The sequence below is a fragment of the Triturus cristatus genome, chromosome 10 (genome assembly GCF_964204655.1).
Source record: "Triturus cristatus chromosome 10, aTriCri1.1, whole genome shotgun sequence".
Lineage (NCBI taxonomy): Eukaryota > Metazoa > Chordata > Amphibia > Caudata > Salamandridae > Triturus > Triturus cristatus.
The window spans coordinates 840,402,199-840,423,682 of record NC_140593.1 but is presented as its reverse complement, the minus strand read 5'-3'; the positions used below and the strand labels follow the sequence as shown (position 1 = coordinate 840,423,682).

At 44.0% G+C, this 21,484-nt stretch overlaps 1 protein-coding gene across 1 annotated transcript in view; it reads left to right on the top strand.

The window, feature by feature from the left end:
* The window catches only part of CLCN7 (Cl-/H+ antiporter 7), a 236,207-nt gene that overhangs the window by 170,142 nt on the left and 44,581 nt on the right, over positions 1-21,484 (top strand). Inside the window, exons 13-15 of the mRNA XM_085628470.1 lie at positions 10,115-10,169; positions 16,271-16,331; positions 19,725-19,863. Of these exons, the coding sequence (XP_085484596.1) occupies positions 10,115-10,169; positions 16,271-16,331; positions 19,725-19,863 (255 nt within the window). The remainder of the gene's footprint in view (positions 1-10,114; positions 10,170-16,270; positions 16,332-19,724; positions 19,864-21,484) is intronic.

The window sequence follows — 21,484 nt, the reverse complement described above, 5'->3', positions numbered from 1 at the left end:
TCACCATGATGATAATGTTTTGCAAGTGTACTCAAGTTTTATACTTCTGCTTGTGTCATTGTGTCACACACATCAATCTAGTTAATATCATATGTTAATTTCATAGCTGAAGCCTCAGCTCTCCAATCTGGTTCTTGGACCTTCTTACACTGCTGAAGATGGAAAATTGACTATGAACCTATCTCCTATATTCTCTAATATATAATTTAACCCCATATAATTTTAATGTCTTTACACATACAAATCTCCTGCAGTACCAAACAGCCTTTTATGCCAACATCCTTTGAATTTGTGGAAAATAAATCCACCAGGAAAAAGTAGTACCACATCACCTCTGATACTTTATTCCCAAAGTGCTTTTGAACTAGGTAATCTCTTTGGTTGAAATAAGACTGTATCATGAGTGAGAGACCAGCTTTAAAATGCAAGATTAACTTTGTCAAATAGTTTAGATACACTAATAGGAATTTTAATACAGATAAAATGTTTCCGGTCATTATCTCTGCCATGGCCTCTCGTTACTTTTCTCTGACAGTGCTCCTCTTCTGGCTGCTCTGTAGTTCTTTTTCTGGCCAGCTGACTATTCCTTTTCAGGCTGCCTGGATCATTCCTTCGGCTCTGCAGTGCACTGGGACCTGCTGACTAGGCCTCAGGGCACGCGCTCTGACCCCCTCAAAGTGTACCCAGGGCTAGTAATTTAAGTGCCACTAGTCGACTGCAGCATCTATTGTGCCACCACTGCAGTGACAAAGTGAAATCGTGACTCTAGGCCTACACTTCAGCCTAGTCGGGCAGCTTTTAAACTGGCCACTCGACATGGCAAAATAAACCCTTTTGTGACGTCCAAACATTCCTTTTTCCTAATTTCTAGAAGTCTCCGCTTGTGAAAGTCTTAGCAGCCCATAATGCAGAGTGATGAAAAATAAGAGGCACATGTTTTTTGTTTTACATGGCTCACAATTTGTTGGTTTCACTGTAGCAAGGCTGCTAGTGTAATTGGCTTTACCAAGGTTACATTAGCCCATGCAGTAAGTCCCATTTGGGACCACCAAATATAGTACTCCATTAGGTAATAACTTAATTGTTACATTAAATCTGACTTAGTTCTGAATTTTGATTTAAAATAACTTTTAATATAATGATTACTTTAGAAATTCACCACCTTCTTGTCCTAAAGTTCTAGAAGCAGTTCAGATTCACTACAGCAGCTGTTACCTGAGATAACCTGCTGCCCTTCTGCCAGAAGGTGTGAATTTATCTCAGGAAAGTAGAGGAAAAGGCTTGCTGGTGGGAGTAGGTGACACTGCCTCCTGGCAAGATGTCCAGAGGGCTGTGGCCGCAGTTGCCCAGCTTCAAAGAGGCTGCCGCATGTGAAATACAAGTCAAACCTTAGCTCACCTGCTTCATTGTCTAGGTAGGCAGGTTGGCATCTCTCCTAGAGGGGGAAACCCATTGCAAAACTGGTTTTCTAGGAGGGGTGACTCATTATACTGTACAGTTCAGGAGTGTGTCTACCGCTCTGACTGAGGGAACGAAAGTTCGGACATCTTGGATTTTGGGCAAGGAGATGCACTGTGGAATTGTAAGTTTCAATCCCCCAGGAAGTGATGTAAGAGTATGTAGGGATGCCCCATGGGAATTCTCCCCCCATTGGTTAGGAGTCCTCCCCACCCACAAACTTGAAATTGGCACAAGTGGCACTCCTGGCTACCAGCCTCAAAGCACTACTGGACTCAGAAAGAACAGAAGGAGGACTGAACCTGATGAACCTGTGCACCTTGGAAAGAAACGCTGCACCAAGAAAGACTTCACCTGCTGAACCAAGACAGGACCTCAGAAAGAGAAGGGCTGCTTCTGCTGTTCACGTCGTGGCTAGAGACCTGCAGGGCTGGACCTGCTCCCATTTGTGCAAAGTACCAGTGAGTGGACTCCAAGGGCTATTTGGCTATCCTCCTGTTAAGCTTCAGGTACACAAAAGCAAAAGGAACCGTGCACTTCCAAAGTTGCCACTGAACTTGCCCTGGACTCCACTGGTGTAGCTCCTGAGATTGAGTTATAGCCCCCAAGAGGTGCTAGAGTGTACGCCTCACAACAGAACTGAGAGGTTCATACACTGCTGCTACTTTGCCAGCACACAGGTAGCCTCCAACTTCTTTTGAGAAGTAGGACTCCCGATGGCCTTCCCCTGTCCATCAGACCTAATGCCAGACTAGAGCTGCAGAGAACACCTTTGACTAGCCTGTTGACGAGGAAAAGAACCAGAGCAGTTTCTAGGTACAGAGGTAAAAACTTGACCAGGACCAACTCTGTCCCTACATCTGACTCTCATCACGATTGCCCTGAAACTTAAAGTTTGCCTGGACCCTCTCATTTGAGGCGCATAGACAGGCCCTCCCCACTGAGTCTCGTTGTGAGGCACTGGCCAACTGTTTTTTTTAGGTAAAGTAAGTCTGATTTACAATGCTTTGTCGGATATAGCTGAATCTGACCATATGAATTCTGCAAGCACCATCGTCAGTCAAGAAAATCCTACGCTTGAAATGGTTCCTCCAGTGAGGAAAAAAGATGTGCCTGAAATTGCTGGGCTGATCAAATCGGGCTTCTTGCTGGACCCTGCCCCATTAGATATCTTCCTAAAAGGAGGCAATGCCATTGTTACAGCGATGGCAGATATCTATAACTCAGCCCTGGGCAGTGGGATGGTCCCAGAAGCATGCTATTATACTCCCATTGCTTAAAAAAAACATAGTTAAACCCAAAACAGATAATTATAAACCTATCTTACTACTCTTAGTCTTTAGTAACATTCTGGAGAAAGCTATTAATAGATATCTTGCAATTTTTTGGGAAGTGAACAACATTTTGCAGCCCTCGCAAACAGGTTTTCAGCAGAGTCATAGTACAGAAACTGCATGGCTAATAGCGTCAGAAGATCTAAAGCTATTCTTAGATCAGAGTGGGGTGGCTACACCTATCCTGTTGGATTTAAGCACAGCCTATGATACTCTGGCACACTCTGTTCTCCTTCGCAGACTGAAAAAGATTGGCATCACAGGCACTGCTTTAAAATGGCTAGCATCCTTAACTAATAGAAGATTTCAAGTTATGGAAGGTCTTTTTGCTCTAGCATGCATCAGCTAAAGTGTGGTGTGCTACAGGGATGCTCCCTCAGCCCCACACTTTTTTGGTCTCGGCTGGCGTTGGAGCGCGCATGTGCTCCTCGCCTCAAGACTTACAGTAATCAGCTAAGTTTGGAGAAGGGGACTCTAGGCGCACCCCTCATTTTCATTGGGTAGCGTCAGCGTTTATACTAAACGCTGGCTTCCCATTGAAAAGGAGAGTTTTAGGTTGCCTCCCTTTGGCTTTTTGGGACGACCTACTTGGACGGGCTCTCCTGCTTTCCGTGCGTCGTAAACGTTTTCTTATCGTTATGGGGCCATGTGTTTCAAACACATGGCCCCATAAAGCCAAGCTCCGGTGCGATCCTCTTTCGGGACCGCGCTGACCCCGCTCGCCCAAAGCAGAGCGAGAGGAGCATCCGTGCGCCACACTTGTTTTAATATGTTGTACTTTTTGCTTTCTTATATAAAACTTTTTTTTGTAGAAAACCGATCATGACAACATCGCGCACCAAATAAGAAGCTGGCCAGGTACTGAACTGCTCCTGGGACTAGCACTGGTGCCCCCTCCACTGCAGCACAGCATCAGAGCAGCAGCAACCCATGTATTGCACACCCCGGGACTGGCACTGGTGCCCCCTCCACTGCAGCACAGCATCAGAGCAGCAGCAGGCCATGTACTGCACACCCCGGGACTGGCACTGGTGTCCAGTGGGAGAGACTGGGGCCCATCTGCATGCGCTTGTTTTAATATGTTGTACTTTTTGCTTTCTTTTCTAAAACTATTTTTTCAAGAAAACCGATCATGACAACATTGCGCATATTACGTTTTAACGCCTTACATCAGCGTTCCGTTGGCATATTACATCCTTTACTGTTCATCTTCAGTATTGGCAGACATTATTGGTTTAGTGCTTGCTTTATTTATACCGCCCGGTTCCAAATAAATCTCATTTTTATTTCTTCACGTAATGTGCGATTTATCTACAAAGCAGCCAGCTGTTTTCATTGTTCGCTATTAGAAACTGGGGTGTACCTTGTTAGATGCAGAGCAGCCTGCTTGCCGGCAGGGGCAGGTACTGCTGTTCACATTACCAGGCCAATAACTACCCAATCACTGGTGCAGTGCCCACTTGTACAGAGCCAGGGCTGCGTCCGGACAGGCAGTGCATTAAACTCCTAACAAAACACACCAAATCAGAAGCTGGCCAGGTACTGAACTGCTCCCGGGACTAGTACGTGTGTCCCCTCCACTGCAGCACAGCATCAGAGCAGCAGCAGGCCATGTACTGCACACCCCGGGACTGGCACTGGTGTCCAGGGGGAGAGACTGGGGCCCATCGCCATGCAGTACAGTACCTCAACACCAGGCCAGGTACTGCCCAGCCACAGGGACACACTCCTGCCCATCTCCAGTACAGTATCAGAGCTCACCCGAGAAGCACCGCTACAGGCCCCACAGATGAGTTCAGGGACTGAACAACCCCCGGGACTGGCAGTTGCTCGCCTGCTGCTGCTCCACCCCTTCCCGGCAGCATAGTCTCAGCAGCTGGTGGGCAGTGCTTAATTTGTAATAATAAAACAATTAAGTACTAGGCCCATGTCAGCCAGCGCTGCCAATGGCAGTACATGTGTGTAATTGACAATTCACACTATTTGAGGCCTCGGAAACCGTAAGAATGACCTGAGTGGCAGGTATTTTTATTGTATATTGAATTAATAAATAACGGTTGTTCTGTTAATTTGTAAACCATGTGGCGGCAGTCATAAGTGCCAGTGTTCTGCAGAGCACCGGAAACCACTGGCTCAAATTAAGCACTGCAGGGCAGGTTTCAACAATCCCCGGCACCCACTGCTCCATCCTAAAGGCTGTATAGGGCGGAAGAAAAATGTGAATGACCGACCAATGGATATAGAGTGGTGACTGAAAATCCCCATTGTGAAGTATAATGTATCTATAACTCTGGTCAAATCAAGAGCTCTTGCCCATCTCAAGACCTAAAAATCAGGACTCGTTGTGATTTGCCATTGGGTAAAGCCATGTGCAAAGTCAGGAGAGAGGTTGGCTCGAGGCCCTAGAAGCAGAGCAAGAGTTCTCATGTCTTGGCATGAGAGACATGTGTTGCCGCTCATCACGAAGAGCATATGGAAAAGCTATGTGTACACCTCTAACAGCAGCTGGCCAGGTACTGAACTGGCCAGGTACTGAACTGCTCCTGGGACTAGCACTGGTGCCCCCTCCACTGCAGCACAGCATCAGAGCAGCAGCAACCCATGTATTGCACACCCCGGGACTGGCACTGGTGCCCCCTCCACTGCAGCACAGCATCAGAGCAGCAGCAGGCCATGTACTGCACACCCCGGGACTGGCACTGGTGTCCAGTGGGAGAGACTGGGGCCCATCTGCATGCGCTTGTTTTAATATGTTGTACTTTTTGCTTTCTTTTCTAAAACTATTTTTTCAAGAAAACCGATCATGACAACATTGCGCATATTACGTTTTAACGCCTTACATCAGCGTTCCGTTGGCATATTACATCCTTTACTGTTCATCTTCAGTATTGGCAGACATTATTGGTTTAGTGCTTGCTTTATTTATACCGCCCGGTTCCAAATAAATCTCATTTTTATTTCTTCACGTAATGTGCGATTTATCTACAAAGCAGCCAGCTGTTTTCATTGTTCGCTATTAGAAACTGGGGTGTACCTTGTTAGATGCAGAGCAGCCTGCTTGCCGGCAGGGGCAGGTACTGCTGTTCACATTACCAGGCCAATAACTACCCAATCACTGGTGCAGTGCCCACTTGTACAGAGCCAGGGCTGCGTCCGGACAGGCAGTGCATTAAACTCCTAACAAAACACACCAAATCAGAAGCTGGCCAGGTACTGAACTGCTCCCGGGACTAGTACGTGTGTCCCCTCCACTGCAGCACAGCATCAGAGCAGCAGCAGGCCATGTACTGCACACCCCGGGACTGGCACTGGTGTCCAGGGGGAGAGACTGGGGCCCATCGCCATGCAGTACAGTACCTCAACACCAGGCCAGGTACTGCCCAGCCACAGGGACACACTCCTGCCCATCTCCAGTACAGTATCAGAGCTCACCCGAGAAGCACCGCTACAGGCCCCACAGATGAGTTCAGGGACTGAACAACCCCCGGGACTGGCAGTTGCTCGCCTGCTGCTGCTCCACCCCTTCCCGGCAGCATAGTCTCAGCAGCTGGTGGGCAGTGCTTAATTTGTAATAATAAAACAATTAAGTACTAGGCCCATGTCAGCCAGCGCTGCCAATGGCAGTACATGTGTGTAATTGACAATTCACACTATTTGAGGCCTCGGAAACCGTAAGAATGACCTGAGTGGCAGGTATTTTTATTGTATATTGAATTAATAAATAACGGTTGTTCTGTTAATTTGTAAACCATGTGGCGGCAGTCATAAGTGCCAGTGTTCTGCAGAGCACCGGAAACCACTGGCTCAAATTAAGCACTGCAGGGCAGGTTTCAACAATCCCCGGCACCCACTGCTCCATCCTAAAGGCTGTATAGGGCGGAAGAAAAATGTGAATGACCGACCAATGGATATAGAGTGGTGACTGAAAATCCCCATTGTGAAGTATAATGTATCTATAACTCTGGTCAAATCAAGAGCTCTTGCCCATCTCAAGACCTAAAAATCAGGACTCGTTGTGATTTGCCATTGGGTAAAGCCATGTGCAAAGTCAGGAGAGAGGTTGGCTCGAGGCCCTAGAAGCAGAGCAAGAGTTCTCATGTCTTGGCATGAGAGACATGTGTTGCCGCTCATCACGAAGAGCATATGGAAAAGCTATGTGTACACCTCTAACAGCAGCCGGGCACTACCATAGGCCACCCCACCCTCCACCGCAAAATACCTACTTGCTGCTACCGCCAAATGTAATGTGAAGTACAGCTATAACCATGACCGCAAGACCGGGCTGCACTGAAAACTGCTGCTACTACACTAAAGCACATCATAGGTTGCAGTGTAGGATACCTGCTAGCACTACATCAGAAAAGCCAGCAGCAGAAGATAACGCAATAAACAACAAGCATTGAAAATGCAATTGGTCTCTCCTTTAATTAAGTTAAAGCCATTTGCTTTGCTATAGAATACCATTAACAAAGCAAATGGCTTTAACTTAATCAAAGGCGAGACCTATTGCATTTTCAATGCTTGTTAACGTATATGTCAGTGTCGGACATTATATGTTCTTTTGGTTCACTATGCTCTCTTCCGCTGATGACACCCAGATAATTGTCACTCCCTCTCTCCTAATGGTGAGCCGATTTACCACAGACTTCTTAACTGCTGCTTAGAGCGAGTCACAAAGTGGAAGGTAGATAGTTAACTCAAGTTAAATAGGGAGAAAACGGAAGTCATGGTGGTTGAAAATAACCCATCTTTATGGGACCAACTGTCCTTAGGTGATCGTCTGTTCTCTAAATCGGAGTTAAAAAGTTTGGGTGTTATTTTGGACAGCCGGCTCTCCATGGCTCTGCAAGCGAGAAAAGTAGCAGCCACCTGCTTCGGTCTCCTAAGCGCTTTGAGGCAGACCATCAAATGGCTCTCCTGGACCTTTAAAGAGTTGTGGTACAGGGGCTTACATTATCACGCTTTCTTTACGGTAACTCTCTGTTTTTAGGTAGCCCGATTTCAATGACCACCAGGCTGCAAATTATCCAGAAAGTGGCAGCCCGACTGCTATCGGGCATACCTATATTCTAGTCAGCTCACTTTATTTATTTAAGGGGGATGATCTCCGTCAAGGTTAGCTAGCGCTGGAAAGCCTGTTACGGGATAGCTAATAATAAATGCTGATAATAATAATCGACAAACAGTGAAAAGCAGTGATTTACAAAACTATTTGAGTAAATTGCAGTGATTTATGACAACTTTACAAAAATCGTAACTCCAGTTCCCTTCATCAGATTTTTGTCATTTTGGTGTCTATTTAACGATAGAAAATTTATGCTATTTTTGTGAATTGGAGTGAGGTTTAATTGTGTCATGTTTCTAACTAATTGACTATATTGATACTGATAAATGCTGTATACTTGTTTTCGTTTGACTTACGCCTGACTGCTCCGTCTCTCAGCTACCCAGGACTGAGCTGAGGTTTGATTTAAAGAAATCTAACTGGACCTAATACGGAATAGTGACATTATTACTTGATGGGGTCTCATAAGCACCTCACCTAATAATCCACTTTGTCCCATGCGGCCATAGCATTCCTAGCTCTGCCTTCTTCTAAACTCACTGGAGTCCTTTCCAGGAGATCATGCTCGTCTACAACACTTCCATCTTACACTTGCACTACGAACACTCTGCTATCCAGTGTGAACAATTATCTTTACTTTGAGAGGAGTGGGAAAGGCTTTGGATCACAGTGAAGTCAACTGGTACATGGGTTCTTATGCGCATGGCTTATGGAATGACAATGATGAGCTTTTGAGGTGAGTTGTGGTGATGTTGGTGTGTTAGGTTGATGACAGAAAGGTATCATTAAAAAGATGGTATGTGCTAGTTATTGTAATGTGTTTTGAAGGTTATTGGCAAATCATTCAGGGCTTACTTTTTCTTTCATTGTGCATATGCGAAAACAATGCAATGTGGACGCTGATGTGCTTGGGGATACCGTGGGTCTACGAAAAGGAGTGTTATAGTGACACAAGCACAGCTGGTGTCAACCGTCAAAAACCGTGACTCTCCGATAGTTTTTCCAGGAGTAAAACCAGGGCTAGTTCTGATGTACAACATGCCATAAATTATTTAAGATATTTAAACTAATTGCAAGTAAGTTTGTAAACGTTTGAATGCCCCTACCTCAAGTGTAGCATTTGATGTTGAAGAAGCGCACCCAAACCGATGTCCATTTTCAAATGATCCATTCGCTGTGGATGTTCTGGTACACTAGTTGGCAGTAGCAGCTTTGTTTTACCAGCTGATGCCTGCAACAGCTGAGCTAACTCTTTACATCTCCTATTAATCCAGTGCACACCAGCAGCCATCATAATCACCCCTGCCCTCTAATCTGAAATCCACACGTGAGTTAAGCAAATCCAGTCCACTTGAACTGCTATACAGATGGCAGCTACTTTCACCAACAGTCTGAATGATCACACTGACCATCTGCAGTCATTGCTATCGAAATAGTGCTAGCTATCACTGTTAGGCATTGTGATAGCACCCATTGGCAGAACTGGGAAGATTAATTTAACTAGCTGCTAACATGGCTGGGTTGATCCTCTCTACTGGTGATCTGATGCCGTCCACAAACAGAATATGGGTTTCTAGCACTTGAAATGAAACCAAAACCATTCACTTAGATAAGCCTGTTGCTGAGCTAATAGGATCCCTGACGCTCACAGCAGAGTCGGTCCAATTCACTTCCAGTAGCACCTAGATTTGTGCTCTGCTGTTTTATGGTAAACACTGGAAGCTGTGTCTTTTGAAATGGTTTTACTACTGGTAACTGTGTGTCTGCACAGCTGCATTGGAAAGTTGGGCTACAGCTTTGTCACAGGTAGCTAGGTAGGCAGTTGTGCACTTGAAAGCTGGGTGTGCAGTTGTGCTTGCGTGGGTAAAGTAATTTTGGGCCAGGCAAAATCAGCGCTTAGAGACTTTGTGCATCATGGCTCCAGGGTCTTGGTGTGCCTTAGTGATCTTGTAGGCTTGGTGAGTGTCGTTGCCATTTGTGCCGGGGTGCCATGGTACAGATGTAAGGTGTTGCATATTGTTATGAGTAATTTTATAATTTGAAACTTTGCATGTCATTGTGATCTAATAACCTTGGTGGTCAATTCAAATTCCCCCAGGATGTTGTTCCTGTAATCTTGTAAATCTTGCTTATGCTTGTGCCCATTGGGAATTTATTCTTTTAACCATGCATCTAGGCCTAGTTTAGTGTTGTATTACTGACTTTAGCCTTTGTTTGAAACACTTCCAATGACAAAACTCTCTTCATTTATTCTCAGGAAAATGCCTACAATATCTTTGAGCTCCCGATCTTCATCGGCATGGGAGCTATTGGTAAGTGTGCCCTTTATGCTCAATCTCTCACACAGAAACAAATTACATTTTATAGGTGTATTTTGGTAATTAAATGGAAAAATCCTTCTTTAACATCAGACTGGCATTGCCACTGAAGCTAACTCCTTATTTAACGTATGTGTAGTCAGTTTATTTATATTGATCTCCTTTGGTAGCGCCTGTGTGTGTGTCGCCTTTCTGTACAGCCGTCTTTAACTAGCATTGTTTGGATGAAAGGCATCTGCTAGCCTCATCTTGCAAATTTTTCTGGATCTCTGTGATTTTCTTTTAGCAAACACGATATTTATGGAAGTGCTACATGATTTTTTTTCTTTTGTCGACATCCGAGCCGTGGTTTGATGTGTAAGGGACACTTGAGGTGCACCCCCATACAGAGTAATAGTGGCTGCTAACCTCTCCCTCTGGCTGTGTGGTGACTGGTGGTGGTGTTGCCGTGGTTCTGATTTGGGGTCAAAGACCATTTTAACTAGTCTCTTTGCAGAGCTTCTCATGTGTTAAAAGTTATACAAACTATTATAAAAATAAAATTGTTGGTGGTAGGCAACCCCTTCCCCTGCCATCTTGAAAGCTCCCTATTATCCCTCTTCAACCATTCTTCATAGTCACAAGTAAGGACCAGACTGAGAAACAGGTTAACCCAGCCCTGACAAGATGATCATTTTAGACATGAGTGATTCAGCATAAGGGAGATACTTAGGTCTGGGGGACCCGAACAGCATGGATACAGAGTTCATAAATCCCACAAAACAAACGGCTAGCCTTGGCTGACTTTCCTCTCAAGCCGGCTTCTACTGCGCCTCAGCAGGTCCTGACATTTAAAATGCACCATATCGGCAGGAGCCAAAGCTTTCTTAATGGGAGCAAATTGCCACAGATTCAAAGAATGCGTATTAATGATTCCTCTACCTTAGAACAGCGGTGTCATCCGAGTCTCTGCTTCCATACCAGTATGATTTCAAAGGTGGTCTAAATTGCAGGCCCATTAATTGACGTTTTATACTGAGGCCAAGAGAGAAGGAGAGACTGGATGGAAGGAATCCTGACTCGTACAGTGAGAAGGCCCTCCCTCCATATGCCAATTTCTTCACTGATCATGCGTCATGTTCTGATGATATTAGCTTTGCTTGTTTAATCAGCAGGTTGGCCATCATGGGCGCGAGCAGGCCACTTGATCACATGTCATTTATCTCCAGTGCCTCTAGGGTGTGATTTCGATACTTGTACCAGTTTGATTACTTATCACTTCCCAAATTGTGCTCTTCAATGCATGCTTCTTGGCCTGCTTTACTTTGAGGCTGTAAGGCAGAAACTTTGTTTTGAGTATCGAATGCTGTGAAGCTAGTCCGAACTCTTGCTGAAATGGAGTGTGTGATGTGCAGTTTGGAAGGGTAAAACTCTTCCGTCACAAGAGGACTGTTCCTTGTCCAGCCAATTTGTCTCTAAATTGCATAGCCCCATAAGCAATAGTGGGGAGAAATGTGCTTCCCATTACCTTCAAGAGAGCGGCTAGATCCGGGTTCATCAGTGATTTGTTGAAACTTGTGGAACGCCAATTCTAGGGACTTTCCTTCCTACTGTTGGGCCTTAATGTGTGGTGCCGTACAGCCTCTATGGCCCAGCCAGACCCCCAGATACTTGTAAGAGTCAACCCCTTCATTGCCCTTCCCCCTCAATGAATCAAGGCTAACTTCATTTTCAGTTTACAAGAGATTGCCATTACCTTAGTTTTTTGTTACATTGATTTCCAGATTGTTGGACCTGCAGTAGCTGGCCAGTGCATCGAAGGGCCTCTGGAGGCCAATTGGCGGTTGGTCTGAAAGGACTGTATCATTGGCATACTGGAGTGGTTGTACATTGAGGCAATCCATTTTTGGAGGGAAAGCTCTTGCCAAGGTACAGATTAAATAATAACGGCACCAGTATGCAACCTTGCTTCAGGCCTTTATTTGTCCAGATTTCCGTGGTGGTTCATCTGGTGCTGCCTCTTATCTTTACCCATGGGTCAGTTTATAGAGTAATAATGGCTTTCAAAAGGTAGAGCATTTATTAATCCAGAGCCAGCATTTCCTCTGGTATTTTGATTTTATTACCTCATGTGATGCAATCCATCTTTGAATCTCCTTTTTCCTCAGTAGGGCGAAGAGAGCATTCCTATATTCCAATCATATCGCAGCCACCCCGCTTCATAGCCCTTTATTCTCCCCCATCACGGCTGAGCCTTCTCAAGATATCATTTAGCCTAATTTTTAGGCCACTAATTCATTCCTGTTGTTTGCTGCCATTTTGGCATGGACAGTAACCTCACCCATGCCGGACCTTCTCAAGTTTCCAAGATGTTCCCTTAGGTAATCAGCCAGGAGGCCCCAGATGTTTAGATCTGTAGCTTCACAGTTTGCTCACTGAATCTTGTCCAGGAATTGGTCCGCGATTACCCCTTGCTCATCATTATTTGTCATAGACCACTTTATTTTGGCTCCAGCTCTTCTTGTTTCCCTACAAGTCTTGTTTTAATGCAAATAGGGCATGGGATCTTTGCTTCACACATGAGGGTTGCAGGATCCCTGGCCAGAGTTGGGATCACTTCAAACTTAATTATTAATAGGAAATGCTCCAAGGATACCCGAATGTAAGCAAGAGTAGCCATCCTAAAGCAGGACGTGCGCATATTTGCCGCATGTGAGTCTGACTTGAATCTTCCATATAGTATTCTCAAACCTAGTTGGTTTAGGAAACACGCTATGCCACTGCCCAATTTATCATCCCTTTGAAACTGCCTTTCAATCAGCGTATGGCCCATGTTTGATCATCAAGTTCCACAAATGCGTTATTCAACTCTGTATTCATTAGATTGGCGTTGAAGTCTCTCATCACGACCCACATGTCATCTAGGTGTAGAAATAAAAGATCCTTCAATGTTGGGGGCAGCACAGCCAGGGTGGCTTCCTGTCTTGTTTTTGGGGGGTGAAGATAAGGGCGTTGCTTTACTTGACTTAGCCAAGAAGACCCTGAGGAAGATGTAGCCACTGATCCCTATGCAAAGCTTGTGGCAGTTGCCACCAGTTAATTTTTTACATAAACTGACACACCGCTGGAGCCATGACCCCCCCCCCCCCCCCCCCCCCCCACACACTCCCCTGAGATGCCATTGCTGGAGCTTCATAGAGTAAGGAAATTAGAGAAGTGCCCAGGTTTCCTGCAGGGCAATATCACATCACATTTCTTCAGTTCGTTAATGTCTTCCTTCTTTTCTGCCCACCCAGTTAAACCCCTTATGTTCCGTGAACTGATTTTCAGCTGTGACCTTTTGCATGGGTGATATTTTCAGGAGGCCGCGCACTAGGATCGATATTTAAGGACATTTGGGAGTAAAGCCCAATCCGTGGGTTTTAATGACCGTGTAACGTAATGTCGGCTGTCCCCTTTATTTGCTGTTATTATGAGTTCTCCTTCTATGATTGGTGGAAGGCGGGTTACCTTTTTAATACCCCTTAAAACAGAGGTGGTGGGGTTACTTGATTTGTTGCTGTTCTTTATCCCTTGGTCTAGCGATTTACTGGTGATGACATTCTCCTCTACGAGAACTGTGGGATATTTTGGCACTGTAGGGATTGACCTTTAATCCCTATTTTGGCATGTGCACGCTTTTCCTCCTCTGTGCATTTACTGTTAGTGAAAGTAGTTTCACTGCGTTCATTTAACTCCGGTTTCAGGGGAGGAAAGCCACTCCATCGATCACAGTGGAGGTAGTTTCCTTCATTCCTCGAGTGCTAGCACAAAGTTTCACAATGTTTCCTCTATTTAGAATGCCCCACTTTCCTCTTGAGACTTACTCAGGAGCTAATATGATCTGAAAGGCGCATTCGGGGATTAGGCCTTCTCCCCGCCCTTCCTGTCTGCGGGGCTATGGCACAACCTGCTGTCTCCCTCACTGCAATTCAGTCTCACGCTACTTGATCTTTTAGGGGCCTGGGATGGTACCTTTGGGAGATAATCTTGGTGGAGGTACCACGTGACTGCTCATGTTACCTGTTGTGTTACTGTTATTTTCAATTACTCTCTTTAGCTCCACATTATTCCTAGTAATAAACACCGGCATCTTCTTACAGTGTCATGCTTAGCTTCAAATATCTGGCTTCCGGTCTGAGTTACAGCAGCACCTTTTCAATGTGTTTTTTTGCTGGGGAGTATCGTTTCAGCTCCCAGGTCTATAGGATTTTAAAAATAGCATGAAGGACAGAGAGCTATCTAACTGAATGGGTGACCTTCAGTGCTCCACCCAAGGTCCACCTTTCAAAAGCACAAGACTAGATGTTGGGCTAAAGCTTCAGCATCCACTCAAAGGCAGGGCTACCAGCAACAATCCTTTGAGGAAACACAACCCTCCAAGACCTTTATATGAAGTGGCTACGGAGGCAATGTTCTAGACCAGGGATGAGTCTGCTCTAACCCGGGCACCTCAAACTCAAAGCAGTGACTCTTCTTCCAGTACCCCTTCCCCTCCACCCTGATCAGACAGCACTTGTCAGGGAAGGACTGAATATTTTCCTGCCCAGTGGGGCAGAATTTCCTCTGAAAAGTGGGTGTTCTCGATAGGCAGCAGGGGTACTGCCTAGAATTCCACATCATGCCACCAAATATTCTGCTTCAATATTACGTCCTCAGCCCAACCATCTTCAGCTGTTTAAGGAGGAGGTGCAGGCGCTGTTAGCCAAAGGAGCTGTCTAGTTGGTGCCCCCTTACCAGCATGATACCTCTTTATGCCCAAGAAGGATTGCCCCTGTAGCTGATCGTAGACCTGCGACCCCTAAACCAATGCATCGAGTCGTAGCTCTTCTACATGACCGCTGTGCAAGAAGTTACCCAGCTACTCTGGCCAGGGAAATCCTGGAAGCGCTGGACTTAAGATGCCTACATCCATATCTTGATTCGCCTGTGTCACCACGGTAGCTCTGGTTGTGGCAAGTGACAACATTACCAGTGCAAAGGTCTCACAAAGGCTCTATGGGTGTTACCAAAATGTTTAACGGTGATAGCTGTGCATCATGGCATGAATGCTATTCACATCTTTACTTATCTAGGCTACTGATTGATCAAAAGCATCATCAAAAGCAACAGCAGACAATAATGCCTACCACGCACTCAAACAGCGGTGTCCTTACTCCATGAGTTCAATGCCCAAAAGCCACATCTGCAGCTGCAGTAACCCCAACTCATGTACATCAACAGGACTAAGTGCTTTCATAAGACAAAACAACTTTTTGCAGCCTTTGCTAAGCCAGTATGAGACACCCCATCTCTGTGTACGGCATTGCGAAATTGATTGTTAAATGCATCCAAACCTGCTATGCCAAGGCCAAAAGCACACTGTTTCGGATTCCTAGTGCACGTTCTGTACTCAAAAAGGGAGCTATTACAACTTTCCCGAGTAACAACCCTTTAGGAGACCTCTGCAAAATCTACCACCTGGTCAGTGCCACACATGTTAAGCAAACACTCTTGTGTGGGCATCCAAACCCGTCAGCAGGCTTTAGTTGGTCCTACTGTGTTAAAAACCTTATTTTAGACATCTATGTCATCAGCGCACTAGCCCCCCCCCCCAAACGTCCTTCACACACTGCCTGTGGGCCCCAAATAGTGCAGCTGAGGTACCAGTCTCATCCCCTGATATGGAACTGTTACATGCAGCTTGTTAGGTGCAAAAATAACTGCACTGTGCAGACTCCTCTCTGTACACAGATTATAAATTGTGGATTCGCTGCATATGTTTGATGTCCAGTTACACAATGGCAATATGGCCATGTATGTGTTCTAGATTCAGTGAGGCCGGATATGAATAGAGCCTCAATTGGCCCTCCGAAGAGTTGAATGAATATTGCAATAAAGATTTTTATAGTGGAAGCTAATGTTGAGACTGTCAGTTGCCTGCTCCATTGCATGTAAACCAGCGGACTCTTCTGCATTACGCTGCTGTGAATGAAAAATAAGCCTGTGTATAGTTTGTGCACATTGTTACACCAAACCTGTGTATGGTGAGCTATGGCTCATTGTCACATTCATCCTGTTTTTCCTCTCTAATTCAGGTGGCATCCTGGGAGCTCTATTCAACCAACTTAATTACTGGCTTACAATGTTTAGAATCAGGTAAGATGACCTACCCGCCAACCAAAAAAGCCAGTTTCTAAACCAAATTCTATCAAATGATATTAGGGTCAAACACCTTACACAGTATAAAACATAACAGTGAACAGAAAAACACCATTTACTACTGATACTTATAAAACAGATTCAAAAATGTCTTCTATAAACTCCTATGGATCCGGTTTATATGGCACCTAATAAGAAATCCACAAATGCATTTAACTAATGTGGTAATGCCCCCCAATGCAGGCAACCCCCTCGCTTGCTTGATTTCTGGATGCTGGCACCTAATTGGGTCAGTCCATTGTGCTTCAGAGCCTTCTAGAGAGTAGTGGATCGGTTGTGACTCAGTTTCTTAACTCCCTACTACATTTTCTTCCTCCTACAGCTTATTTCCTGTCTGTGTTGTGTGTTTTGCTCTGTTGTTGCCACTTGGTATCCCGAGCAGTTCAATTACTATTAGATTTCCATTTTTTCTTTTCAGCAGTAGTTGCTTTTTGCATTTTTCCCTTTTTCTCTGGTTTGTTTGCTGCCTCTTATTGCTTTTCCTTTCCCCGTCTCTTTAAACTCTTCAACTTAATGGTGTGTTACAGCCGTGATTCAAGCAACTCATCCAGCATTCGGTGTATGGCAACTTTTTTTTCTCCCATAAGCAAAAATGCTGGTGACCTGATTAGGAGAAACATGATCATCTGTGGCTCATGATCACTACCACAGAGAGGCAGCATCATAGAAGCCATATGAATGTTTTTACTGGACAAATGCTACTCTAAGGAAATGGTAACCTTCGTGTATGTGTGGTTTATTTTTAGTAACTGAAATATAATTTACTTCCCTGAGCGAAGAAACAGTTGAAAATTTTATGTACATCCTGTGCTGCCTTGTTTCATTCCTTTGAGAGCGTGACGTTTCCAGTTGTTGGCTGAGGTAGACAGAAGGCTATTTATGGGCCCGGATTGTGCTGCCAGAAAGCAAGGCTAGCTTGGCTTTGCGACACATTAAAATATTGTTCACATTAAAGAGGTTCTAAAGTCATTGCTTTACGATAGAATTGAAAAGGTTGCTCCTGTTTCCTTATTTTTTATATTAGATGAGGGGCTCATGCCCATCCTATTTTTTGTCATTTGTTCGTGATCTTCCCTACCCTTATGACAAGTTTCATTTCTTGAGGAGATCTGTGGTTCCCACTATACTTGCATTACTTAAGCAAGCTGGTACGTTCTTCTGTTGTTTGTTGATTGACATGATTATTCCCTGTTCCATTGGTTGAGGCAAACAGTTAGAAGATTTTCTTATTGGGTGAGGATGGGAGATGCTCCTTTTTTTGCACAGTAATTTAGGAGAGTTTTGCTCCCCTCCTTTCCAGTCTGCTGTATGGTAGCAGTGATAAGTCTTCCTTTTCCTATACATTGGGAAGAGTGCTCCCTTTTCTTGCGTCTTAGTGTGTTGAGCTGCCTTGCTTTTGTTTTTCCAGTTGCTGAGGAGAGCAGCACCCTCCACCCATTGTCACCTCTTTTTTGTGTTTTTAGAGGAAAAGATTGTTTTTAAAATTTGCTGTGTTACCACGAGACTAAAGCTCCAATGTTATTTTGCTGTTTTTCTATATACACTTTTTTTCATTTTGATGGAGGAGAGTTGTGATCTTCTGTACTTTCTTCCTTGCCTTCCTACTTTTTAATTGCTTTACATGAGCTATTTAACCCTTGTTTCCTGTGGGCTAAGGGAAGAGATACTCTTCATTTTCAGACATTAACAAGCAGGTCTGTTGTCATTTTTTAGCAGTTGGAAAAACTTATTGTAAAGGGCCGCTCTTCTAATTGAATTGGCCAAAGCTGCTTCTGACTTTTTGGCTACAGTGGCAGAATCTGAAAGGGACTTTTTGAGATCTTTCTTATGGCAAAACATGTTATTATACAGTTTGACCACAGCCAGATCTTTTTTCATTGTCTAGCCCCTCTCCTTTTGAGCTGCTGTCAAATGAGCCCAGTGTGCATTCAACAATGTAGTGTTGAAATATGTTAATTCGAAGTGTGTTGGGGCTTCAAAATGGAATAATTTGTGTGTGTGGCAGAGTAATAATAAAAATAGAATGATAATTTTGGTGTTGAGAAAGAGCCTTTGGACTGAATTCAGAATTGGACAACGTGTTGTATGGTTTCTCTCGAGTTATCAGCTTGAATGTGCATTCGTAACCACTTGCAGGAGGGGCATTTGATGATTAGGTAGACCAAGGTAGATGAGTTATTCTTGTCAACTTATTACTATCTAGTAAGGAAAGTGCAACTGGTGTCATTAGGATTGGAAGGAGCAAGGAACATCCCCATTTTTTGTGGTATGTAGCAAGTAGCGATTTTTCCACATAGAAAATGTCTTGCATGTAAGTGAAAAACAAAAAGAAATGTGCAGTTGCACATTATGCTACTGAGAGTTGTGGATTTTCCACTCTTTGGACAGTCCACAGTTGTAGGATTTGGGCAGACTGACTGCTACTTAGTGAATCCCAATAAATGAGTACTTTTATGCAAATCGCAGGTTCACTCCTACAAATTCCTGGGGTTCCTCTTTATTGTGAACCTTGTATTGTAACACATTGATCAATGTCTGGTTTGGCTGGTATACCCTACAGAATGTGCTCTGTTAGCATTAATGTACTTGACATCTACCACTGGTTTTAGGTGAATTCAGCATGGGGATCCTCGCTGTCCATATCAACTGTCCTTGCCCATGTTGAATTTCCCCTCTGTTTGTTTTTCCTCGTTGATGGACTGCCTCCATTCTCCCAGATTTCAGCTTCTATCTTTCGCCGCCCAACTCTACCTTTTTTGTTGTTGCTGTGTACTTCACCTTCTTTCTGGTAAATTTTGACTGTGGAATTCTCTGCACTGACTGAATTAGCCACGATGTACTGAACCGCTACCTTCACCATCCTACCATATCTTTCCCCTGTGTAATTTCCCTGCATTTAATTAGCTACAGTAAACTGAACCAATACCTCCATCCTCGTCCCACATAAGCCTGGAAGATGAAAAGCGCTTTTGATAGATATTAGTCTAACCTGTCAAATGTTTAACTCCGTTCATAATAGAAGATGAAACTTTCCTTATGTACACACAACCATTATTTAATTCATTTTCCCTTCTGTAAACACAACATGCTTGGGAGATGTAGGGTAAGGTTCTAATAGGGCATAGTCATAGTGGCCTAGATGTACATGTATGGCAACTGGTGTAGGTTGTACACTTTCACTTTTATAGAAATGGATAATTTAATAATGTAACCCTACAAGAACATAGAACTTGGAGACTGAGAATTACAGTAAGTTGAGGAATTTCCTTTATTTGTCTTTTGTTTTTCCTTTTTATAATTAGACTTATTTTATGCCTTCTCTCATGCTAGTTATTTGCATCGCCGTCACTTACAAGTCATTGAAGCCACACTGCTAGCAGCCGTAACCGCCACGGTGTCCTTCCTCCTGATCTACTACTCAAATGATTGCAAACCTATTCGAGGGACTGCTGTGGAATACCCACTACAGGTACGGTAACTGACATCTCCGTTAAGGACAAATCTTCATTACGCCCAGTTGCTCCCTAGAATATCCACTGCATTTGTTTTGCATGCCCCAAACAAATACTTGCTGCAGGTAAAACACACTTCCTACAGCTGGTATGTAACTAAAGCAAACAAAATAGATCCCACACAGTGTTGGTAAACATTACTAATAAATAAGTGAAGCCTAGCTAGAAGGTATAGAAACAATATGTGTTTTAGTATGCTTTCAAGCTTTGTGATATGAATTGATTGTGAAGGACTTAGATATTTGTTCCGGAGATGTTCTGAGAACCTAAAATCAGTGTCCTAGTTTTCTGAACCATGTACATACATGTTTTAAGTTTACTCGTTTCCTGAGTTCCGAAGGTGGTTCATCCGAAATAAATGGTCCACGGTCATTTTTGTCAGGATCGTACTGAAAAAGGACTGAATTGGTAATTTAGCTGATTTAAAAAAAAAATGTTATCAGTTCAGGGGCCTGGTACAATGGATCACTTTAAAAAAATGGGGCATGGGCTGAGCTCCAAGAAAAGACCTAGAAAATGGGGTGCCACTTATATGTACATTTCTCTTATGGGTAACTTATATTAAATAACCAAGCCTCAAGCAACTGCTCTTATGTAACCTAAGTTTGTTACTTACTAAATTGGTGACTCTAACTTTTCACCCAGTTAGTAGCTTTACTCTCAAGCTGCTGACTTTTAGGGTTCCATTTTAATTGTGATTCCCTCAGTAAGTAGGGTTAGTGAAATTTAATGACAATTTATTAGCTATAGTCTAACCCATGCATCAAGAGTGTCAGAGCACTTAACAAAGAATTTGTACGTGCTTTGTTACTTGGGGCCTGATTTAGAGTTTGGCGAACCGGGTTGCTTTGTCACAAGTATAACGGATATCCCGTCTGCCGTATTACAAGTCCATTATAGCCTATGGCACTTGTAATACGGCGGACGGAATATCCGTCACTGTTTGTGACGGAGTAATCAGTCCGCCAAACTCTAAATCAGGCCCATGGTCATATTTACACAGATAATCAGCAAAAGTGAAACCAAGGTCAAAATAGTAACAAAAGTATGACAAAAAATACACAACTGTACCTGTTATATTATAGCAGCGTTGTTCTGGTGTCAAATAAAGGAATATACTAAAGAGCATGTCAATTAATTTAGAAAAATTACCCAAACTATTTGTGAGGTTTGTTTTCTTCGTCAACCATAGGACAGAGACAATGGCATTGCAGGAAATGGATATCTTCAGATCCAGAGATCACTTGTACTAACGTTGTGCTCTTGGGATTCTGGAGGGAGACTTGTTCAACCTACATGTAAAGGGATTCTACATGAGCTGTCCCTAATATTTGTTGACTTTGCACTTTAAGGTGTGCTTTGAGTATTTTGAATTTACCACCATCGATTTCCAACGCCTAAGTCTAAATAAACTGTGGTTCTTCTGATTTGGCACTGGAAGCTGAAAGAGGCTTTGCCATAGGCCTTTTTGAGACCTAAATGAAAACAGTATGCAACCTCCTGATGGCTCAGTGTTTCTACTTGAGCAGTCTTGGATATGAAATTCATGTAAACACTATGGGCCATATGTAGGTAGCC